General features: G+C 51.2%; 1 protein-coding gene and 1 pseudogene across 3 annotated transcripts; one reads left to right on the top strand and one right to left on the bottom strand.

The window, feature by feature from the left end:
- The first annotated feature begins 284 nt into the window (after positions 1–284).
- On the top strand, positions 285–23,894 carry LOC134433316 (zinc finger protein 239-like). Of its 3 annotated transcripts, none has more exons than XM_063182176.1 (3): positions 285–302; positions 19,938–20,003; positions 20,156–23,894. In XM_063182176.1, the coding sequence occupies exons 2-3, from the start codon at positions 19,982–19,984 to the stop codon at positions 21,160–21,162; spliced, it is 1,029 nt and encodes a 342-aa protein (XP_063038246.1). In that variant the 5' UTR covers positions 285–302; positions 19,938–19,981; the 3' UTR covers positions 21,163–23,894. The 3 variants fall into 3 exon arrangements, with proteins under 3 accessions (XP_063038246.1, XP_063038245.1, XP_063038247.1); XM_063182175.1 differs by lacking the exon at positions 285–302 and adding an exon at positions 15,249–15,295; XM_063182177.1 differs by lacking the exon at positions 285–302 and adding an exon at positions 15,266–15,295 and having other exon boundaries at positions 20,161–23,894.
- LOC134433311 (zinc finger protein 418-like) overlaps positions 11,106–24,967 on the bottom strand; it is a 301,701-nt pseudogene continuing 287,839 nt past the window's right edge.

Here is a 24,967-nt window from a genome sequence, read left to right as displayed (position 1 = left end):
CTCCTTCCTCTCCTACTTCCCCCTAACCCCGCCTCCCTCCCTCCTCTTTCTCCTCCCGCTCCTCCTCTTCCATTCCCCCTCCTCCTCCTCCTCTGTCTTATCTCCACCTCCTTCTCCTCTTCCATTCCGCCCTTTCCATCTCCCCTCCTCCTCCTCCTCCCCCCTAACCCCTGCTCCTCCTCTCCCTTCATCCCTGCCCTTCCCTCCCTCCTCCTCCTACCCCCAGCAGCAGCCACACCCTCGGTGCCCCGTTCCCGCAGCCCTCGCAGCCCGTGCCAGGAGCGGGGATGGAGCCGGGACAGGTCGGGATGGGCAGCGCGGGGCTCTCGGCTGCTCCCAGCCGCTGCGGGCGGGGGGAACCTGGCCCGGGCCAAAGGAGAGGCAAACTGGGGGCTGCACATCCAAACTGGGCCTTGCTGGGGACCCTGCCTGGCCACTGCCAGCCCCTGGGGCTCCTCTCGGCACATCCGCCAGGGGGGAACGCACACAGGGCTGGGGGATCCCAGCAGTGACAGCACTGCCAGGGACTGGGCTGCACTGGGATCGTACTGGGAGTGACTGGGACTGTACTGGCTTTGTACTGACATCACACTGGTATCATGCTGGGACTGTACTGGGTTTGTGTTGATATTATACTGGGATCATACTGGGATCATACTGGGAGTGAGCAGGAGCCTGCGGAGAGCAATTGAGACTATGTTAGGAGCAAAGGAGATAAACTGGGAGTGACTGGGATTATACTGAGGGTGACTGGGAGCAGCTGTGAGCAACTGGCAGGAACTGGGCATGTCTGGGTGCACGCTGGAGGTGATTGGAAACAACTGGGCTTATACTGGGATGAACTGGGATCATGCTGGAGGTTACAGGGATCATACTGGCAGTGAGTGCCTCTACACTGAGGATGACTGGGAGTGCTTGTGAGCAAATGGGATCATACTGGAAGGAACTGGAAAGATGCTGGGGGGAACTGGGCTACACTGGGAGATACTGGGAGTGACTGGAACAAAAGTGAGGGTGAAAGAGAGTAACTGGAACCATGTGGAGCACAACTGGTTTATTCTGGTAGAGACTGGGAGCACACTGGGCTCATCTTTTGATCGTACTGGGAGGGACTGGACTAAAACTGGGAGTATCTGAGAGTGACTGGGAACACACCCTGCACATGGTCCCCCATACTGAGCCCTACTGGGAGCAACTGGGAGCGCGCTGGGAGCAAGTGGCATCATACTGGGACTGACTGGGTTGATCTAGGAAGCAACTGGAACCATGCTGGAGGCAGATGCGACCATACTGGGAGAAATTGGAAGCAATTGGGATTATACTGGGACCTCGCTGAGAGGGCTGGCATGTGACTGGGATCAAACTGGAGCTTACTGGGATCATATTTGGGTTTAAAGGGAGCAACTGGGATCACACTTTGGGCTACTGGCAGCAACTGAGTGAAACTGGGATGACACTGCAAGCAAACTGGAGGAACTGGGAAGGACTTGATGCCTGCTGCAGGCAACTGGGATATACTGGGCATGACTGGAGGATCATACTGGGGGAACTGACACCTTACTGGGGCCACTGGCAGTGTCTGGAAATGACTACAGACATGCTGGGGACAACTGGAATATACTGGTATTGTCTGTCACCATACTGGGGTAACAGTTATCACATTGGGAACAACGGGGGCCATGCTGGGGAGAACTGGGACTATGCTGGGAGAAACTGGGAGTGAGTGGGACCATGCTGAGAGGAACTGAGATCATATGGGGAGTGACTGGGACTAGAGCAGGGGCAACTGTGTTCAACTGGGACCATACTGGGAGTGTCTGTAACCATAATGGAGTGATGGAAGCACACTGGGAACAGCTGGGCCCATGCTGGGAGCCACTGGGATCACTCTCAGAGTGACTGGAATCATGCTGGCATTGACAGGGAGCAACTGGGAACACACTGGAGGGACTGGAATTGTACTGGGAGTGTCTGGCAGCACCTGAGATTAGACTGCAAGTGACTGGGATCATACCAGGAGTGGTTACAATCATACTGGGATTAGAGTGGGTGTGATTGGACCCTGACTGGGGGTTACTGGAACTACCAGGCCCTGCTGGGAGTCAACTGGGGACATAATTAGAGCAACTGGGAGCACCTGGGAGATAACTAGGGGCAAGTGAACCACACTGATGTGACTGGGAGTGCCTGGCAATGACTGCCAGAATGTTCAGGGCAACTGGGATATAGTGCGAGGGTCTCAGACCATTTGGGTGTGGGACTGGGAGCAGACTGGGAATGTGCTGGGGGAACTGGGAACACACTGGGGTCAAGTGGGAGTGACTGGGAACCTGCTGGGAGAGACTGGGATCATACTGGGAGTGCCTGGGACTATGCTAGGGCCAACTGGGAGAACTGGGAACACACTGAGTGAAAGTGGGAGGAACTTGGAGCAACTGGGACCATGCTGTGAGAAATTTGCATCATCATAGGGAAGGACTGGGAGGGACTGACCTCGTCTGGGAGTCACTGGGATCCTGCAGGAAGGCAGGGGAAGTGACCAGGATTACACTGGGAGTGCACAGGCCCATATTGGGAATGACCAGGCTCATACTGGGAGTGCCGACGAAACTGGAAGCACATGGAGGGACCAACTGGGCTCATACTGGGAGCAGGCACTGCTGGCATTGGGACCTCCCATGTCCCCCTGAGGGGCATCTGGGGACAGGGCTTGGCTGTGGAGCCCTGACAGCTGCAAACTTCCCCCTGAAAAAACCCCAAACCCAGGAACCCCCCCTGGGTTATTTGGGCCGTGCTCCCCCTGCCCGGGCACCTGCAAAATGGGGGGTGATGCTCCCGGGGCTGTGATGCCGGATTTTGCCCCAAAAGGCGATAATAAGCTGCCCAGAGACTGGATTTAAGGCCTATAGGCAGGAGGTATTTATTGGCAACGCGTTGGAGAAATCACTAAATGGACTTCTAAGTTATGTACAGCAAAAGCAGGTTTTTATACAATTTTAAACAAGGATTACATCATTTATTACATGCATATTCATAGGCAGGCAGGAGTATAGGCGGAGTCTTCCGGGAATTCTTGGTCTTCCTTAGTTAAATTTTAAGCTTTTCCTAATTTGGACATCTTCCTGTTATCCTTGGCATGTTTTTTCCATGGCTTGGCTGAAGTTACTGTTGTACTTGGCTTGATTCTAACGGCTTGGCAGGTCACTTTAACTTATTGGCTTCCACTTCTGCTTCTTCAAATATTCTAATTCCAAAGTTTCTTCTGTGAGTGTATTTTAGATTATTTATTAACTTACCTAGATATCTGATCAAAGTTTTTCCTAATAGTGTATTTTAGGTTATTTATTAACTTCTGCGATTCCCTTGATATACTTTTAAGTGTCTTTTAATTCTTTTATTTCTCAGAAACTATGGTTCATTATAATGAATGTCTTCATTCCCCCCTTTTCTTATAACTTATGAATTCTTTCGTCAAATTCTAATCCTATAGGGCGCTGATACGCTCGTACCATAGCCCAAATCATTTGGGTCCTTTTCATTATGATTCTTAGTCTCCACCACATACAAATATTTGTGAGAGTTAATAGTAACAGAACTACAATTATTATTAGCATTGGGTGCACCAGGTAGTTAAAGACCTGTGTAGCTGTTGGGGAGTATCCTATAAAGATATCCCACCAATGATGCTGGCCTACTTGTTCTACTTCGGTCAGGACATTCTTTAGGTCGCTCCTTGATCCGAACCGTGGTGAAGGTAGTCAGCAGCACTTGGAAAGGTCCCTCCCACTTCTCTTGTAGGGGTTTTCCTAAAAGATTCTTAACATACACCCAATCACCGGGATTAAACAGATGCAATTTGCAATCAGGTTGTTTAGGTTGGTGCCCTATCACTACAGTAGCATTCTTATCGAACTGTTTCCCCACCGTAATTACATAATCATAAATGTACTGATTACCGATTTGGTCTATAGCGTCCCCATTTACAACTTGCGTAGCATAAGGTCTACCATACAAAATTTCAAATGGTCTTAACTTTTCTTTTGATCTTGGTTTGACTCTCAGCCTAAGCAGAGCAATAGGCAAAGCTTGATACCACTGCAAATTAGTCTCCTGGCATATTTTGGCAATTTGCTGTTTGATGAGATGATTCATCTTTTCCACTTGCCCACTGGCCTGTGGACGGTAAGGCTGTGTAATTGCCATTTGATTTGTAATGCTTTGCTTATTGCTCTCACCACTTTTGCACAGAAATGTGTACCCCTATCCGAAGAAATGCTTTTCGGTACCCCAAACCGTGGAATAATTTCATTCAACAGTACTTTAGTCACTTCTCTTTCCTTATTTGTCCTACAAGGGAATGCCTCAGGCCACCCAGAAAATGTATCAGTTAATACCAACAAATACCGAAACCCCCCTTTTCTTGGGAGTTCAGAAAAATCAATTTGCCATACTTCACCTGGGAATTTACCTCGATTTATGGCTCCTTGGTGTACCTTGGTTCCCGTATTCGGGTTATTTTTCAGACACCGCTCACACTGGGATGTAACGTGCTTTACAGTAGTAAATAATTTCGGTCCTGCTATCCTGGCTTGCAAATGTTGGTAAAGCAGATCTAGACCCCAATGGGCCTTTTCATGCTCCGTCTTTACAATCTGCCACATTAGGTTCCCTGGTATTACCAACTGTCCTGTCTCTAATTGTCCCCATCCACTGTCTAACAGTTTACCTTTATTCCTTTGAATCCATCTATGATCTGATTCCTGATAATTTGGTTGGAGGTTTACATCCAGCTCTCCTGGTATTAGAGCTGTTATATTTACCTTTCCGGTCCTTGCAGCAGCTAATTTAGCTTCTGCATCTGCCTTTCTATTCCCAACTTCTGGAGTAGTGTTACCTTTTAGGTGTCCTTTACAATGCATTATGGCCACTTGTGCTGGGAGTTGGACTGCTTCTAGCAATCGTAGAATTTCCTCTGCATGTTTGACTGTTTTCCCTTGAGTAGTTAATAGTCCTCTTTCTTTCCAGATGGCTCCATGAGCGTGCACAACAGAGAAGGCATACTTAGAGTCTGTCCAAATATTTATTCGCATGTTCTCTGCCAATTCCAGGGCTCGAGTCAGAGCTATCAATTCTGCCTTCTGGGCTGAAGTCCCTGCAGGCAAAGGGTTTGACTCGATTACCTTTTCTGTGGTAGTTACTGCATAACCAGCCATTCTTATTCCTTGTTTTACGAAGCTGCTACCATCCAAGAACCAGTCGGCTGCATCTTCGAATGGCTCTTCTTTGAGATCCGGGCGACTGGAGTAAACGGCTTCGATCGTTTCCAGGCAATCGTGCTCAATGGGTTCTGCTGAGGTCTTCCCTTCTAGGAATGAAGCTGGGTTCACAACGTTAGTTACCTGAATAGTAACATCATCTGACTCAGCCAAGATAGCTTGATACTTTAGGAATCTGGAAGGTGACAGCCAGTGATTCCCTTTCTGCTCTAACACAGCAGACACAGTGTGAGCCACTAACACAGTCATTTTCTGGCCCAGCGTGAGCTTTCTGGCCTCTTCAATGTTGATTATCACTGCGGCCACTGCTCTCAGACAGCCAGGCCATCCTTTACTCATTTCATCCAACTGTTTGGAGAAGTAGGCCACAGCCCTTTTATGCGGTCCTAACTGTTGTGCTAGGACTCCTAGGGCCATTCCTTGTCGCTCATGAGAAAACAGCCAGAAGGGTTTTGTCACGTCTGGAAGACCCAAGGCTGGTGCTCTCATGAGTTCCTGTTTCAGTCTCTTATAGGCTCCCTTTGCCTCGGGAGTCCAAACTAGAACACCTTTACTTTCCTTCAGTAAGTCATAGAGTGGTTTGGCGAGTATTCCGTATTGATAGATCCATAGCCGACACCAACCGGTCATCCCCAGGAAGGCGCGCAAATCTCTCACCGTCTCTGGTTTAGGCATTTGGCAGATGGCTTCTTTCCTGGCTGCTCCCAGGGATCGCTGTCCTCTGGAAACTTCATATCCCAGATACACCACTCCTTCTTGTACCAGCTGTGCTTTCTGTTGAGAAACTCGATATCCACTTAAACCCAGAAAGTTTAACAGGGAAAAAGTCCATTCAATGCATTCTTCTTCTGTTTCTGTTGCTATTAGGAGGTTGTCTACATATTGCAAAAGAGTACCATCTCCCAGCGGCTTTTCCCACTGTTCTAATTCTTTAGCTAATTGATTCCCAAAAATTGTAGGGCTGTTTTTGTATCCTTGTGGCAACACCGTCCAGGTGAGTTGGGTTTTTCTTCCCCTATCTACAGATTCCCATTCAAACGCAAAGATCTTTTGGCTCTCCGGAGCTAAAGGAAGGCAGAAGAATGAGTCTTTCAAGTCTAACACTGTGAACCATGTCAAATTATCTTTTAATTTAGTTAAGAGTGTGTAAGGGTTAGCAACTACCGGATGTAGCGTCTTGGTTATCTCATTTACTGCCCTCAGGTCTTGGACTAATCTATAAGCTCCATTAGGTTTCTTTACTGGCAGAATTGGGGTGTTAAAATCTGATTCACATTCTATTAATAACCCTAATTCTAAAAACCTTTTGATTATGGGCTCAATTCCCTTTCTATCTTCTAACCTCAGTGGGTATTGTTTCCTAACTACCAGCCTCACTCCAGGTATAAGTTCAATAATGATAGGTGTTGCTTGTTTTGATTTCCCAGGTATATCGGTAGCCCATACTAATGGATATGTTTCACTCAGGATTCGCTCAATATTGTGACTTTTAGGCTTCGGTTCTATACAGCTGATTGTTAGGCTTAGGGCTCTAATCAGTTGCTCTTCACTTACTTGAAATTCCAATTTGTCTTTGTTGAATTTTATTATGGCTCCCAAGTTCTCCAGTAAGTCTCTTCCTAGTAGAGGCTTTGGTGAATTTGGCAAATACAGAAACTGGTGAATTCCCATTTGTTTCCCAATTTTGTATTTGATAGGTTTCAAAAAGTAAGCTTTTTCTGGTTGGCCTGTTGCTCCCACAACTTGCACAAATTCATCACTCTTAGGTACCAATTATTGATTTAAAACCGAAAATGTTGCTCCTGTATCAATCAAAAAATCCAATTCCTTTTTACCTTCCCCTAGCTCCATTTTAACCAGTGGGTCTGCTAGGGTACGGCCCACCGGTCCTCCTCATTCACTGTCCTGATGTGCGATAGTAGTAGTGTCCATTGATCTCTCTCTCTTGATTGAGGGCACTCACGTTTCCAGTGTCCCGTTTGGAAGCAATAGGCACACTGGTTTGGCCCTATTCTAGCTGGGTGGGGTTGGAACCTCCCTCCCCCTCTCACTGGGTAGCCTCTATCCCTACCCCTGGTATTAGGTCCCAAATGGTTTGTATTTTGAGCTGCTACTGCTACAGCCACTATTCGAGCTAGCCTCTTATCTTCCTTTTTCTTTTCCTCTATTTCTCTATTATTATACACCTTCCATGCCTCATTCAGCAACGCCTCCAGGTTTTTATTTGCTGGATGTTCAAGCTTTTGTAATTTCTTCCTGATGTCTGGATTACTATGTCCCATCATTAATCCTAACAGCTGTTGTTTCCCTTCTTCCGTTGCTGGGTCCAGGGGTGTGTATTGTCTCATGGCTGCCCTAAGTCTATCCAAAAACTCTGATGGGGTCTCATCCTTTCCCTGCCTGATGTCATATAGCATCGACCAATTGATAGCCTTAGGGATCGCATTACGCAAGCCCATCGCTATCAGTTTTCTATACTGCACCAGCCACCGATAGTGCTCTTCGTTGCCCGGGTCCCATTCTGGTTTACTGCTGGGGAAATTATCTTCTAGTCTCCCTGATAATACTTGAGCATGTCGTTTTCCTGTTTCCTATACGAGTTCCCTTTCTGTATCTGTCAATTCTGACAGCATCACCTCTATATCTTCCCAATCAATATCTAAATTCTTTGCCATTAATTCAAACCTCTTCGCTACTCCCTCTGGATTCCTCCTGAAGTTCCTTGCCTCATCCCTCCAATTGTTAGATCACTCATGGAGAACGGCACCTTTACCCTAGTCCTTTCCCCTACCATTGGCATAAGTTGTCAGAGAGGAGCTATCGTATGGTTGGTTCCCTTCCTCTCTTTGCTTTGCTTCCCTCCGTGCCACAGATCTGGTATAATACGAGTGACTGATCCCCTCGCCGGGATCTTCTTCCTGTGCCTCAATGTCTTCCCTATTCTTTCTCTTCTCTTTTCTCTTTCCCTTTCCCTGTTCTTCATCTTCACCTTCTATTTCTGTTAACTCTTTTCCTACTACTCCCCTAGCATGGTTTACACAGTCCAACCGCCTCTTGCTCTGCATCTGTCGCCTTTCTTCCCGCATCTGCCGGCGCCTATTCTGTTCCGGGCTACTGTCCTCCTTATCTTCTGTTCCCCTTCCATCTCTCTTATCCTCTATCTGAATTACTATATTCAGCTTCTGTGAGTTGTTCTCTGCCTCCCTTTCGCATGTCTCATTGTCATTCTTCTCACTATACTTCAACTTAGAGACGTTGCCTCCCAGTGAGTTACTTTTGTCTCCAGTCCTCGGTGTGCTTGTTTCCATTCTACAGGTACCTGATTTCCTTAAACTTCCATTCCTAGGTGTGCTACTATCCCCACATGGACTTAGTTTGGGCAGGCTGCATGTCTCCCCTTGGCTCTCTGCTTCATGTGGACTGCCTTCTTCCCTCTCAACTTCTAGTCTGGGTGGGCTGTCAGCATCCCTGTAGCTCCCCGACCCCTGTGGACTATCTGGTCCCTGCGGGCTCCTTTCCCTCTTGTCAATCCCCGATTTTAATGGGCTACCCTCCTCCCAACTGTTGTCTAGCTTCTGAGGGCTGTGCCCAAACTTAGATTTCCACCATCGTTCCAGTTCCTTTATCAGGTTAGGATCCCCTTGTTCCTCTTTTGGCCTGGGAAGAGGCCCTTCCCATCCTGGGGCGAATGGATGGTATTCCCACAGGCTTATTTCGCTCTCCTTTCCACTATCCCTTCTTGTTAACTTAAGACATTGTTGCCCAATGCTACATGCATCACAGCAACGTTCTTTAGGCTTTGAACCTTTCTTATCTTTTTCCAGGGCTAGTACTAGGGGGTCCTGAGGTGCTATGTTTACCCCGCACTCTTTTTGCCACTCCGGTTTATTTCTTAGGGTAAAGAACATGTCAGCATACATCACTTCGTCCCATTTATTAAGTCGGCGGAGGAAAAGCATCAGTTGTAAAATAGTGTTATAATTAGTTGTTCCCTCCGGCGGCCATTTCTCATTGTCATCTAACTTATACAACAGCCATCACTGTGTACAATATTTAAGGAGTGTCTTTTTACTTATGTTTCCCCCCGGAATCCCTCCCAAGTCCTTCCAGTGCTTTAGGATACATCCTAAGGGGGTTTTCATATTTACGTCCTTACTCTGTTGGCCTCCCATTGCTATTCCCTGTGTCTGTGTTTTCTGTTTAACCGGATCAGCCTCTTTCTCGCAAGTACTGTATGCCAATTTATTTTAACACTTCATACACACAATTTCCAATCGCTTCGTCCGTTTCCGACCTGGCTTCTCGCAAAGAACAGGAAATGCGGAGTGGGACTCCCTCTCGCTTCGCAGCGATGCTGCGTCTCATTCACTCTCACCCATACCCACACACCTTTATGAAATAGTTCCTACCTTATGGTCTATATCAGAACAGACTGTTTTACCAGGTAGGGTCACGAGAGGTCGCCTACAGACTGTGAGATACCGGTTTGCCAGATTCATGCAATCGCAAGGCACCGTAGACAGTATAACAATTGCAGGCGGTGACAAATTTCTTCCCGGGATTGAGACGTACGTCTATCAACTTATTCTCTTCTAAAAGATTACATAGAGAGTGACAAGACGTCTCCTATAAGATTTTGCAACAGACACATAGAACAGACACAAGAATACCACAAACTGACCGACCTCTCTCCCGGTCTCAAGAGAGGAATCTTAGTACTCGACCCTTAATTCACAGTATTATAACATTAAACACAATGTTAAAACAGTTTCCCACATAATAAGAACAAACCAAAGATACCAAGATAAACGAAAAACAAATATTCCTTCCAGCAGGACTCTAACCTGCGTTTCTATTACCGGGCCTCTAACCCAGCCGGGATTCTTTACCAGGGCATCCCCCGGCTTCCCTTCGAGCGGTCACGTCTGACCCCCGTTTCCCAGTAAAGCGCTTTACCGTAAAACCTATAAGCAAAGATAAATACCTCTTAATTTGGAGCAGGAGATGCAGAAAGTTCTTTTCCACCGGTGCGCGTTGGCTGGGGGATGGGGATCTCTTCTGACAGAATTCCGTCAGGGGCCCCGAAGAGGTCCCAGCCCCCCCAGCCAAGGCTTGGAAGGACCCTTTTCTTTCCCATCTGGGTCGCCAAAAATGATGCCGAATTTTGCCCCAAAAGGCGATAATAAGCTGCCCAGAGACTGGATTTAAGGCCTATAGGCAGGAGGTATTTATTGGCAACGCGTTGGAGAAATCACTAAATGGACTTCTAAGTTATGTACAGCAAAAGCAGGTTTTTATACAATTTTAAACAAGGATTACATCATTTATTACATGCATATTCATAGGCAGGCAGGAGTATAGGCGGAGTCTTCCGGGAATTCTTGGTCTTCCTTAGTTAAATTTTAAGCTTTTCCTAATTTGGACATCTTCCTGTTATCCTTGGCATGTTTTTTCCATGGCTTGGCTGAAGTTACTGTTGTACTTGGCTTGATTCTAACGGCTTGGCAGGTCACTTTAACTTATTGGCTTCCACTTCTGCTTCTTCAAATATTCTAATTCCAAAGTTTCTTCTGTGAGTGTATTTTAGATTATTTATTAACTTACCTAGATATCTGATCAAAGTTTTTCCTAATAGTGTATTTTAGGTTATTTATTAACTTCTGCGATTCCCTTGATATACTTTTAAGTGTCTTTTAATTCTTTTATTTCTCAGAAACTATTGTTCATTATAATGAATGGCTTCAGCTGTGGCACTTTCAGGGAGTGCCCGGGCCACGAGATTCTCCCTCTCCTCTTGTGCTGCCGCCGCTCGGCCTCTTCCTCCCTCCCTCCTCCTCCGCCCCATTCCAGAAGGCCAAACCGTGAGGGGAAAGGGGACAGGCAAAGGGCAGGAACCGTGAGGGAAAAGCAGCAGGGAAAGGGTTGGAAGCCTGAGGGAAAAGGGGGCAGGGAAAGGGTGGAACCGTGAGGGGAAACGGGGCAGAGAAAGAGCGGAACCGTGAGGGGAAAGGGGCAGGCTCAGGCCAAGGGCGGCAACTGTGAGGGGACACTCTGGGAGGCGGTACTCTGCAACCAGAACTGCAACGGACTGATCATGAACGGGAGAGAAATCAGTAAGTCTAAGAGTTTTATTTGCTGCAAATGCATCCTGTACAGCCAGCCCCACACAATCACTACCCGTGAGGTGCAGCAGCGCACAAAGCTCTTCCCGTACTCGGGGCACTCACAGGGCTTCCCTTACCGGTGCCTTCGTTGGTGTTGGGTCAAGTGAGAGCTGCTGGAGAAGCTCTTCCCACACTGGGGACACTCATAGGGCCTCTACCCAGTGTGGATGCGCCGGTGCTTGACGAGGTTGCAGTTGCGCTGGAATCCCTTTCCACAGTCAGGGCAGCGGAAGGGCCTCTCCTCTGTGTGAATCCGAGAGTGCAGGACGAGACTGGAGCTGGTCAGAAACCTCTTCCTGCATTTACCACACTCGTAGAGCCTCTACCCAGTGTAGATGTGCTGGTGAGTGATGAGGGTGGAGTTGCGCTTGAATCCCTTCCCACACTCAGGGCATTGGAAGGGCCTCTCTGTGTGAATCTGATAGTGGCGGAGGAGGCCGGAGCTGGACTGAAACCCCTTCCCCCACTTGGAACATTTGTAGGGCCTCTCCCCAGTGTGGGTTATCTGGTGTGTGATCAGGTGGGAGCTCTGGCTGAAGCTCTTCCCGCACATGGAACACTTGAAAGGCCTTTCCCCAGTGTGGATCCTCTGGTGCTTGATCAGGCTGGAGCTGCAGCTGAAGCTCTTCCCACACTCCCCACATTCATGGGGCCTCTCCCCAGTGTGGATCCTCTGGTGCTTGGTCAGACTGGACCTCTCTCTGAAGCCCTTCCCACACTCCCCACACTCGTAGGGCCTCTCCCCAGTGTGAATCCTCTGGTGGCTGATCAGGTCAGACCTCCACCTGAAACTCGGTCCGCGCCCCCCACAGTCGTAGGGCCGTTTCCCAGTATGGATCTTCTGGTGCTTGGTCAGGTCAGACCTGCAGCTGAAGCTCTTCCTACACTCCCCACACTCGTAGGGCCGTTCCCCAGTGTGGATCCTCTGGTGGCTGATCAGGTGGGAGCTCTGAATAAAACCCTTCCCACACTCCCCACATTTGTAGGGCCATTCCCTAGTGTGGATTATCTGGTGCCTGAAGAGAGCTGCAGCTGAAGCTCTTCCCACACTCCCCACACTTGTGGGGGCATTCCCCAGTGTGGATCCTCTGGTGCTTCACCAGGCTGGAGCTCTCGCTGAAGCTCTTCCCACATTCCCCACACTCATAAGGCTTCTCACCCGTGTGGGTCCTCTGCTGCAGGATCAGGCTAGAGCTCCACCTGAAGCTCTTCCCACACTCCCCACACTCATAGGGCTTTTCCCCATTGTGGGTTCTCTGGTGCCTGATCAGGCTGGAGCTCCGGCTGAAGCTCTTCCCACATTCCCCACACGTGTGGGGCTTCTTCCCATCATGGAGCTGCTCATGGAGCAACAGCTCCGAGCTCTGGCTCCATCTCCGGCCGCCTTCCCGGCCTAGGCTGGCTCTTTCCCCCTCAGATCCCCGCCAGCTGCGTTTGCAGCCCCTCCTCGTGCGGCATCTCCGGGGCTTTTCCTCCCTGTTTGCTTCCTGTGCCGTTGAGCCGCTCAAAACAGCCTCTTGCACCAGGTTCTGCCGCGGGCATTTGTCCTCCCTGCTCTCCATGCTCAGCTCCTGCTCTGGGGGAGGAAGGACAAGGACAGGATGGGATTTGCCTCTGTGCCACAGGCAAGGGCAAGGAGATCTCCCCAGGGCGTCCCCGCCAGGACGGTACCGGCAGCGCCTGATGTGCCCCCGAGGGGCCTTTTCCGCTCAGCCTTGGACTGCTTCATTCTCCAAACACCCCCTCAAAAACCCAACTGGGAGTGGCTGGGAACGTGCCAGAGGCAACTGGGCTACACTGGGACATACTGGGAGTGACTGTAACAAAAGTGAGGGTGAAAGAGAGCAACGGGAACCACAACTGGTTCATACTGGCAGGGACTGGGAGCACACTGGGCTTTTCTTTTGATCATACTGGGAAGGACTGGACTAATACTGGGAGGATCTGAGAGCAACTGAAAATACACCCTGCACATCATCTCCCATACTGGGCCTGACTGGGAGCAACTGGGAGCATGCTGGGAGCAAATGGCATCATACTGGGACTGACTGGGTTGATCTAGAAAGCAACTGGAACCATGCTGGGGGCAGCTGGGACCATACTGGGAGAAATTGGAAGCAACTGGGACCACACTGGGAGGGCTGGCATGTGACTGGGATCAAACTGGAGCTTACTGGGATCATACTGCGGTCAAAGTGAGTGACTGGGATCACATTTTGGGCTACTGGCAGCAACTGAGAGAAACTGGGATGATGCTGCAAGCAAACTGGAGGAACTGGGAAGGACTGGATGCCTGCTGGAGGCAACTGGGATATACTGGGCATGACTGGGGAACCATACTGGAAGAACTGACACCTTACTGGGGCCACTGGCAGTGTCTGGAAATGACTACAGACATGCTGGGGGAACTGGGATATACTGGGAGTGTCTGTAACCATACTGGTGTGACTGGAATTACACTGGGAACAGCTGGGACCATGCTGGGGAGAGCTGGGACCACATTGGGGGCAACTGGGAGTGAGTGGGACCATGCTGGGAGGGACAGGGATCATATGGGGAGTGACTGGGACTAGAGCAGAGGCAACTGGTTTCAACTGGGACCATACTGGGAGTGTTTGTAACGATAGGGGAGTGATGGAAGCACACTGGGAACAGCTAGGCCCATGCTGGGAGCAACTGGGATCACACTGGGGGCACTGGCATCAGACTGGGAGTGACTGGGAGCAACTGGGATTAGACTGCAGGTGACTGGAATCATACTGGAGTGGCTACACTCATACTGGGATTATACTGGGCATGAATGGAACCTGACTGGGGGTTACTGGGAGCTACTGGGCCCATGTTGGGAGGAAAATGGGCATATATTGGGAGAAACTGTGATCGGCTGGAAGGTTCTGGAACCATGCTGAGAAGACTGAGACTATAACTGGGGCAACTGGGAGTTACTGGGAAAGACTGGCATCATTCTGAGGTAACTAGAACCTTACTGGGGTAATTGGGATGTACTGGGAATGCCTGTAACCATACTGGGGCGACTGGAACCACACTGGGAACAGCTGGGATCTTGCTGGGGACAACTCGGACCACACTTGGGGCAACTGGGCATGACTGAGACCCTGTTGGGAGGGACTGGGACTAATCTCAGGTTAACTGGCATCATAATGGGAGGAACTGGGAGCAACTGGAACTCTGTTGGGGGCAAATGGGATCAAACTTGAATCACAGTGAGAGCTGCAGGGTCCATGCTGGGTTAGACTGGGATCACACTGACAGTGACTGGAATCATGCTGGGATTGACTGGGAGTGGCTGTGAGCAACTGGAATTGTGCTGAAAGCAACTGGTAGAAAGTGGGAGTGACTGGGAGCATGCGGGGGGTAACTGGGATATACTGGGAGAGACATAGAGTCACTGGGATCACACTAGGGGCACTGGTATCAGACTGGCAGTGACTGGGATCATACTGGGAGTGGCTACAATCATACTGGGATTAGAGTGGGTGTGACTGGACCCTGAATGGGGGTTACTGGGAGCTACCAGGCTCATGCTGGGAGCCAACTGGGTCTCCCAGCAGCCTGGCGGGGGGCGGGCAACGAGTGGACAGGGCACCCCCAGTCCAAGTGTGACCCCAGCAGCTGGGACAGGGGGGAACCTCCCCGGGCACCTGCGGGATGGGGGGCGATGCTCCCGGGGTCCGGAGTTCAGGCAGCGCCGGAGCCGCCCGATTCCGGCCGTGCTCTGCTCCCGCCGCTTCCTTCTGCCGCTCCGCCTCTTCCTCCCTCCCTCCTCCTCCTCTTCCTCCCCCGTTCCCGGAGCCCTCGCAGCCGGCGGGAGGAGCGGGGATGGAGCCGGGCCAGGTCGGAACGGAGCGAGAGGTGGGGGGGATGGCAGCAGTGGGAGTGACTGGGCTGTACTGGGATCATCCTGGGAGCAGCTCCCGGGTGACTGAGTTCTACTGGGACCGTACTGGGATCACACTGGGAGTGAGGAGGAGCAGCGCGATGGCTCCAGCGCTGGGGCTGGGGGCGCTCCTGGGGCCCCGAGGTTGCGGCGAGAACTGAGGGAGGACCCCCGGCACCGGGACTCTCTGATCGCCCACCCTGGAGCACCGGGGGGCCCCTGAACCCCCACTCCTGGGCACCGGGATCCCCCCGCACTCCCATTCTCGGGCAGGGGATCCACCCTGCACCCCCTTCCCGGCCATCCCGCCTCTCCCAGCCCCCAGAGCCCCCTTTTCCTTCCCCCAGAGACCCCCTGGACCCCTATTCCTGCCTTTCCCATTCCCCAGCCCCTCCTCCACACCGAGGACACTCGAGACCCCTCTTCCCAGCCATCCTGGCTTTTCCCAACTTTTGCTGGGAGTGGGGAACACTGGGGACCCTTGGAGCTCCCTTTCCTGCGTGCAGGAACCCCCTTAGCCCAGCCCGTCCCCGCTCTGCCCACCGCAGCCTCCCCTTTTCTCAGTCCTGGTACCCCCAAACCCCATTCCCTGCTCTCCCAGCTCTCCCTTTGGTTCCCCCTTTGGTTCTCCCTGTGCCCCCCAGCCCCCAAATCTCGGTGTCCCCCCAGTTCTCCTGTTCCTGCGCTCCCTGCCCGTTCCCGGCCCGGGCTTCCCCCAGTTGGTGTCCGTGGGGTCCCTGGCTGGGATCCCCTTCCAGCGAGATCTTGGCACAGCCAGTGCCGGCACCACGAGCGGCACCGGCACGGGGCTACCGGGGAGCTGCCGCAGCTGCACCCTGCCATTCCCAGCTGCTCCCAGTTCCTCCCAGTGGCTGCGCAGTCGGCTCCCAGCATGCGCCTGGCAGCTCCCAGCAACCCCCAGACAGGGACCAATCACACCCCCTACAGTCCCAGTCCGATAGTAGCTACTCCCAGTATGATCCCAGTCAGTCCTAGTATGATCCCGGTCACTCCCAGTATGATCCCGATCACTTGCAGTGTAACTCGAGTCACTCCCAGTATGATCCTGGTCACTTGTAGTGTAACTCAAATCGCTCGCAGTCACTACAGCTCTGATGCCAGTGGCCCCCAGTGTGATCCCAGTTGCTCCCTGTCAATGCCAGCATGACCCCAGGAGCCTCCAATATAATCCCAGTGATTCCCAGTCTCTCGCACTCTATCCCAGCCACCCCCAGGTTGCTCCCAGTCACTCCCACTTCTTTCCAGTTGCTCACAGCCACTCCCAGTCAATCCCAGTATGATTCCAATCACCCTCAGTGTGATCTCAGTCTCACCCAGTGTGGATCCAGCTGCTGTCACTGTCATCCCAGTATGGTCCCAGTTGTCCCTAGAATAGTCCCAGGTCCTCTCAGCATGGTCCCAATCACTCCCAGTTGCCCCCAGCATGGTCCCAGCTGTTCCCAGTGTGTTTCCAGTCCCCCCAGTATGGTCACAGACACTCCCAGCATATTCCAGTGTGCCTACTACAGTTCTAGTTAGCTCAGAATGATCCCAGTCTTTCCCAGTTCCTCCCTGTTGCCTCCAGTATGATCCCAGTTTCTGGCAGTTGCCCGAAGTGTGATCCCAGTGGCTCCCAGGATGACCCCAGCAGGATCAGTAGTCACTCCCAGTATGGTTCCAGTCACCCCCAGTATGACCTGAGTCAGTCCCAGATACTCCCAGTATTACTGCAGTCATGCACAGAGTGACTCCCTGTCATTCCCAGTGTGGGCCCAGTTGCTCCCAATCACTCCCAGCATGGTTCCAGTCACTTCTAGGATGATCCCAGTCACTCCCAGTATGATGCCAGTGGCCTCCATTATGATCCCAGTTGCTCCCTGTCAATGCCAGCATGACCCCAGGAGCCTGCAATATGATCCCGGTGACTCCCAGTCTCCCCCAGTATATCCCAGTCAGCCCCAGCAAGCTTCCAGTCACTCCCAGTTTCCCCTAGTTGCTTTCAGCACAATTCCAGTTGCTCACAGCCACTCCCAATCAATCCCAGTATGGTTCCAGTCACCCCCAGTATGACCCCAGTCAGTCCCAGATACTCCCAGTATTATTGCAGTCATGCTCAGAGTGACTCCCTGGCACTCCCAGTGTGGGCCCAGTTGCTCCCAGTCACTTCCAGTATGGTTCTAATCAGAGCCAGCACCTTCCCAGTCACTCCCAGTATGATCCCAGCCATTTCCCATAGGATCCCAGTATGACCCCAGCATGGGCACACTGCTCCCATGATCATCCAATGTGGTTCCAGTTGCTCCCATTTACCCCCAGGGTGGTTTTAGTCCCTCCCAGTGTATCCCAGTTGCCCCCAGCATGTTCCCAGTCCCTCCCAGTTGCCCTGAGTTGCTTCCAGCCCTGAGGCCAGTTGCTCACAGCCACTCCCAGTCACCCTCAGTGCAGTTCCCAGTTGCTGCCAGTATGACCCAGTATGATGCCAGTGACTCCCAGCATTGGCCAACTTCTTCTACTGAGGTCCCAGTAGGATCCCAGTAGCCCCCAGTCAATCTCTGTTCCTCTCAGTGTGATCCCAGTTGTCCCTAGTATAGTGCCAACCAATCCATAGATGATCCCAGTCCCTGCCAGCATGGTCCCAGTCATGCCCAGTTGTCCCCAGTGTACACCCAGTCACTCCCACTCGCTCCCAAGTACCCCAGCATGGGGTCCCAGTTCTCCCCAGCATGGTCCCACCTGTTCCCAATGTGGTTCCAGTCACCTGAGTATGGTTAACAGACACTCCCAGTATATCCCAGTGTCCTTCAGCATGCTCACAGGTATTCCCAGTCATTCCCAGTTCCCCCAGTGCAGCCCAGTCCCTGGCAGTGCTGTCACTGCTGGGATCCCCCAGCCCTGTGTGCGTTCCCCCCTGGCGGATGTGCCGAGAGGAGCCCCAAGGGCTGGCAGGGTCCCCAGCAAGGCCCAGTTTGGATGTGCAGCCCCCAGTTTGCCCAGTTTGCCTCTCCTTTGGCCCGGGCCGGGTTCCCCCCGCCCGCAGCAGCTGGGAGCAGCCGAGAGCCCCGCGCTGCCCATCCCGACCTGTCCCGGCTCCATCCCCGCTCCTGGCACGGGCTGCGAGGGCTGCGGGAACGGGGCACCGAGGGTGTGGCTGCTGCTGGGGGGGGAGGAGGAGGGAGGGAAGGGCAGGGATGGAGGGGGAGGAGGAGGCGGGGTTAGGGGGGAGGAGGAGAGAGGGAAGGGGAAGGATGAAGGGGGAGAGCCAGAAGGGATAGAAGAGGAGAAGGAGGTGAGCTGAGGGAGAAGGAGGAGAAGGAGGGATGGAAGAGGAGGAGTGGAAGGAAGAGAAGGGACAAAGGCAGATCCAGGAAAGCAGAGGGAAGCCCTTGTCCTTAAACCGCCCCTGAGCGTGGACTGCGTCCCAGTGTGGGCAGCAGAGAAGGGGGGGATTCTTCTCCTCTGCCCCACTCACATGAGTCCCCACCTGCAGAGCTGCCCCAGCCCTCGGGGCCAGCACAGGAACAACCTGGAGCTGGTGGAACAGGTCCAGAGGAGGCACCAGAGATGCTCCAAATGCTGGAGCCCCTCTGATCTGGAGCTAGGCTGGGAGAGCTGGGGGTGCTCACCTGGAGAAGAAAAGAATCCAGGGAGAGCTGAGATGTCCTGCAGCTCCCTCTGTGCTCTCAGCCAGGCAGAAGCAGGCTCTGGAGTCAGCCCTGGAGCAGGGCAGGTGTTGGGGGGTGTGATATGGAGCTGCTCTCCTGTGGGATATCCCCTCCAGGTTGCAAGCTCCTCAGTGGAGGAGTGAATCCAGGAATGTGGCTGTGGTTGTCCTTTCTTGTGGCTTGCCCCCAGCCCTGCTGTTCCCTTGGCCACTCCTGTGGGAAACAGTGCAGGTTTAGGTGCCTCAGCACCACCAAACCCTCCCTGAATTCGCAGCCCCCACCCATGAGATGGTTACTGGGGAGGGAGAGCTCGGCCCAGATATCCTGGAGGGGGTCCCTGCAATGGGTTTTTTTGGGGGATGTTTGGAGAATGAAGAAGTCCAAGGCTGAGCGGAAAAGGCCCCTTGGGGGGACATTGGGGGGTCCCGGTGGCAGCTGCCGGCAGAGGCAGCCTGGAGGAGCAGAGCCCTGTGTCTCCCAGGAGCCCAAAGTGGGGAGCCTGGAGAGGGGGAAGCGCCGCCACTGGCGGGAGGCTCAAGAGCCTGGAGAGGGGCAGGGGGGACTCCTTGGAGCCGCTGCAGCCCAGAGCAGAGAATGAGGGGAGAAGGGAGCCCGGGAGCCCAAAGAGTCCCGGCATCCCGAAATGGGGAGAGCAAAGAGGGGGGAGCTTTTGGCATTGCTGGGACTGCCAGCAGCCTGGACAGGGCAGGCACCGAGGAGAAGGGGGACCCCCAGTCCAAGTGTGATCCCAGCTGGTGGGACGGGGGATTCCCCAAACACCAAAGGGTCGGGGAACTCCTGGGGGGCTTTTTCAGGGCTGAATCTTGGTGTTTGGGAGGTTTTTCTGGAGCCCAGGTGTCCGATGGCTTGAACAGATGGACTTGGGCAGAGGGATCTTCAAACTCAACGTGCTCATCCCTTGTTTTCCCCAAACCAGGATTTCCCATTCCTAACCCCTGGCAGGCTGTCAGGAAGAGGAAGATGACCAGGGACACTAAGGCAGGTGAGGAGGAAGTCAGTGCCCCTTTCCCCCTGTGCTGCTCCATCTCCCAGCCCAGCACGGCCCCGGCTGCAGCACAGCCCTGGGGGCATCTCCTTGCCCTTGCCTGTGGCACGGAGGCAAATCCCATCCTGTCCTTGTCCTTCCTCCCCCAGAGCAGGAGCTGAGCATGGAGAGCAGGGAGGACAAATGCCCGCGGCAGAACCTGGTGGCAGAGGCTGTTTTGAGCGGCTCCATGGCGCAGGAAGCCAACGGGGAGGAAAAGCCCTGGAGATGCCGCACGAAGAGGGGCTGCAAACGCAGCTGGTGGGGATCTGAGGGGGAAAGAGCCAGCCCGGGCCGGGAAGGCGACCGGAGATGGAGCCAGAGCTCAGAGCTGGTGCTCCATGAGCAGCTCCATGATGGGGAGAAGCCCCACACGTGCGTGGAGTGTGGGAAGAGCTTCAGGTGGAACTGCCACCCGATCGTGTGCCAGAGGACACACACTGGAGAGAAGGCCTATGAATGTGATAAATGCAGGAAGAGGTTTCAGACCAGCTCTGATCTCCTCAAGCACCAGCGCACACACACAGAGGAGAGGCCCTTGCGCTGCCCTGACTGCGGGCAGGGCTTCAGTCACAACTCCAGTCTCGTCAGGCACCGATGCATCCACACTGGGGAGAGACCCCATGAGTGTGAGGAATGTGGGAAGAGCTTCAGCCGGAGCTCGCACTTGATCAGGCACCAGAGGACCCACACTGGCGAACGGCCCTACGAATGTGGGGAGTGTGGGAAGAGCTTCAGGGACAGCTCCAACCTGGTCCAGCACCAGCACATCCACACTGGGGAACGGCCCTACGAATGTGGGGAATGTGGGAAGAGCTTCAGCCAGAGCTCCCACCTGATCCGCCACCAAAAGGTCCACACTGGCGAACAGCCCTACGAGTGTGATAAATGCAGGAAGAGGTTTCAGACCAGCTCCCATCTCCTCCGGCACTATCGGATTCACTCAGAGGAGAGGCCCTTCCAATGCCCTGACTGCGGGAAGGGATTCAAGCACAACTCTACCCTCGTCACCCACCGGCGCATCCACACTGGAGAAAGGCCCTATGAGTGTCCCCAGTGTGGGAAGAGCTTCTCCAGCAGCTCTGACTTGACCCGACACCAACGGAGGCACCACTAAGGGAAGCCCTGTGTGTGCCTCAAGTGCAGGAAGAGCTTCGTGTGCTGCTCCAGCTCCATCCCCCACTGGAGGAGGCACTTTGGGCACAGCCCTGGTCACTCACATTCCCTGTGATCCATCTTGGGAACACACCTGGCTGCTTCTCCTTTTGGTTTGACCTTAATTTTCTTCTGCTTCATCTTCATCCCTCAAAACCAGCCAAACCTGCGTTAAATGAAAGAAATTTATCAAAGATGTGTAAAGTTCCACAATTTCAGAGGTTTTTAAAGGGGAATTGATGGTTAGGAGACAATATTCTGGAGGATTTGTGTGGTCCCAGTTCCAAAATGCTCCTGGTGCCAGTCCCAGTGTCAGGCTTGGTCCCAATCTTGGTCCCAGTGCCAGTTCTTGTACTGGTGCTGGTCTGGGTCTCGGTCCTAGTCCTGGTGCCGGTCCTGTAGTGCTTTCAATCCCAGTTCCAGTGTTGGTCTCAGTCTTGCTGCTGGTGCCCATTCTGCTGCTGGGTTTGGTCTCAGTCCTGGAGAATTTAGGTCCATTTGGGTGATTTTAGGCCAAAGTGGGAAGGTTTAGGGTGGGCTTCAGATCCCTTGGAGTGATTTCAAGCCTTTTAGGATGGATCTTGGGCCCTTTCGGCTGATTTTAGGCCAAATCTGTTGGGTTTGAGGGTGGATTTTAGATCTCTTTGAATGTTATAAGCCCAGTTGAGTGGGGTTTGGGCCTGTTTGAGTGATTTTAGGATAAACTGGGCAGGTTTAAGATGGATTTTAGATGCCTTTGGCTGATTTTAGGCCTCTTTGGGTAATTTTACGTTGAACCAAGCCTTTTAACGGTGATTTTAGGTCCCTTTGTTTTATAGATGGCTAATGATATGATTGGCTCTCACAATTAAGGGATGAATGCTGCGTGAATATTAAGAGAAGCTTTACTGATGTATGATTATGTTATTGCAGTCTGTTGTTTAGATGTCCTCTGTTCTCCCCACAGTCCCCTTTCCCCTCCATTGTTACCATCAGACAGCCTGAGCCATCCAGGACAGGTGGAAAGAAGGTGTCCTGGTTGAGGGCAAATTTGGTAGAGAATTTCCAAAGGACGGCCCCTCCAGAAAACAAACTCACACAGCCCCTCTTCCTAACCGGTTTGGTAAGAATCCCTCAGAGAGAAGTGGAAAGAACCTGTTTATTGAACAGGCACAGCAACCCCAGCACACAAAATGAACAATACCGGGTGACACCACTCTGAAAAAGATGACAAATTCAGAAAGTCTCTCTTGGGGGTGATCATTCTGTTCTCAGTCCCTCCGGCACTGGGGCATCTGCTGCAGACCATAAGGTGCAAACTCTCGGTGTTCCCAGATCCCAGTCTGGAGCAGGTTTAAGGAAGTCCAAAAAAAAAGAAAGGAGAAACAGTCCAGGAAGAAATTTGGACTGCTTAGCTAAACTAACTAATGAGCAGAAGCAAAAGCAAAGCAGGAACGAGAGCAGAACAAAAAGCCAAGTAAAAAGCAAAAGCAGCACTGTGTTCTGCCCGGTCTCTGTGTCCCGCCAGCCATGGGAGAGTGGCTGATAAGAAACAAAAACAAAACTTTCACTCTTCAGAGCCAGTCTCAGAGGCACAGAACATAACATCCAGCATAAACAGAACGCATGAATGGGGGTACAAGCACCATAACATCACCCTAGGACAAGCTGTCAGCTCCAGCTGCAGGCAGGCCTGAAGACCCTTTGGTTTTGGTTAGAGTGCATTATATGCTTTTCTTTGCTGAACATCTTAATACAGTAGAACCAATCTATACCCTTACTTTTACCCATAGCCTATCAAACTCCTATAATTACCATAATCATGTTTCTATTCTCCAATCACTAAAAGTCAGTGCATTACAGTTTAAGCTAGAAGTTGTTCTTCAGTTTTCTTGCAGTGGAAAATTCTTTTTTCTACTTGCAACTTTGCTGACTTGTTTGCCTGTGCTATCTTCCTGCTTGGTAAAAACATCTTCTGTTTGGGGTGGGTTATCCTTTGCTCTAAGCCATAAAAACCCCTTGTAAGTAACACACCCTTTGCCTTCTTAGTTATCCAGTAAGACTGGCTCAGCAATTATTTTCTTCTGTATCAAAACTTGCTTCCATCTCTATTCCTTCATCAGACTCCACATTTAAAAATCGTTCTGCCAAGCATACATATCTGTGAGACTTTCTTGTCAAACTTTCATCCTTCCCAACATCTCCCCCATTCTGATGAACAAAAAAGATGCTGGAAACTGTCTTATTTATCATTCTCTGCACACATTGAAGTGCATAGGGTACCACTACCATAATTGCAATTATCACCACTAACACAATCAAGCCTAACTTACAAAGTTCCTTCAGCCAAGGTCCAAAGCTCCAACCATCAAACAAACTGTCTAACCAAGATGGATTATCTGTTGTAATTTGGTCAGCTAAGTCTTTTAAGTTTTGAAGCTGTTTATGAATTGAAGCAGAATGATCAGAAAAATTCATACAACACAATCCTTCAAAATCTTCATAGCCATGCCCATGTGCTAGTAAAAGAAAGTCAATAGCAGCTCTATTTTGTAAAGTGGCATGTCTGTTTTCCTCCTCATCTGTCAGCAAATCACTAATTATGCTAGAGGTGGCATTTACTTCTTTACTGAGCCTAATTTGTTTAACTGTTTCAATGCAATTGCAAAACTTAACTGAGGCAAAATAAATGCTTGTAACAATTGATTTTCCAGAGTTCCAGGGGTGAAACTCACCATCGCAGTTGCTGTCATAATGATGCCCTCAGGAAGATCTTATTTTTCTGTTTTTCTTTTTAATTGCTTTTTTGACACTGGGAGCAATTATTGTAAGTTGTCCCAAGGCACAAGGGCCACCATCTGTTTCTGAGGGAATACCTTGCCAAGTCCTGTCTCCACAGATGAGCCAGACTCCTCTAGGGAATCGAATTGGAAGTTTGTTAAAACGATCTGTATGAGGTTCATCATATCTAAGAAGCTTAGTTTGATTACACTAATAAGTCATATTGCTATAAACTGGGTGATAAGGAGTAATATTTAAATGTGGCCCGTTTTTTCCTACAAAATGAAATAACAAGTATCCATAGTTAGTGAGCCTAAAATTTCTAATTCTTGAAGGTCAGATTTATCAACTTTAAAATTATCAATATAGGTTTGGTGTCTCAGGCTGGGAGTTGGGGAAATGTGATGATCATCATATGGCCAATATTTCTCAAAAGTAACATTATCAAAACCCTCTGGGAAAGGAACTCCAACTAAACAAGTTGAAAAAGGTTTATCAGGGCTGGTGTTAGATAAGCAAATGGTGTCAAAGCCTGCGGACTTGGCTAAAGAAACCTAAACATTTGGTTTTGGTTGAGTTACAGGTAAAGCTTCACTGCAAAGATAAAAACAAGAAGTTAAAAGTAGCATGCGCCAGCACAAGTAATAATACAACTCCATTCTTTTCTTGATCCGTTTCTGGCAGACAGTTTTCTCTGGGTGGTTCTGTGTAGTTCACGTTTGGGTGCCCGTCTCTTGGCTCACATTCTCAGGGTCACTGACTGGTGCAGAAGCAGCCACAGGCTTTGATGGGTGGTACGGTTTCACGTTTTTGCTGGAATCCACTTGAGTCCTGTATCTGTAGAAACACACGCAAAACCCTTCCCCCGTGTAATAAGCTCAAATGGTCCCTCTATTTTTCCTGATTCTAGATTTTTAATTAAAACTGGGGGGTGTTCCTTCAGTTTTGTTTTTTTTTATTATTCTTGAAATGTCTGTAAATGGGGGGATCAGGCTCTTCTGCAGAGC

This window comes from Melospiza melodia, unplaced genomic scaffold, assembly GCF_035770615.1.
Source record: "Melospiza melodia melodia isolate bMelMel2 unplaced genomic scaffold, bMelMel2.pri scaffold_18, whole genome shotgun sequence".
NCBI lineage: Eukaryota > Metazoa > Chordata > Aves > Passeriformes > Passerellidae > Melospiza > Melospiza melodia.
The sequence above is the reverse complement of the archived record's forward strand: the minus strand, read 5'-3'. Positions and strand labels throughout refer to the sequence as shown.

Excerpts from the sequence above, each read along its gene's own strand:
- LOC134433316 (XM_063182176.1), top strand. The coding sequence starts at position 19,982 with ATGACCAGGGACACTAAGGCAG. Across the intron at positions 20,004-20,155 it reads GACCAGGGACACTAAGGCAG|AGCAGGAGCTGAGCATGGAG; the intron begins GTGAGGAGGAAG and ends TTCCTCCCCCAG.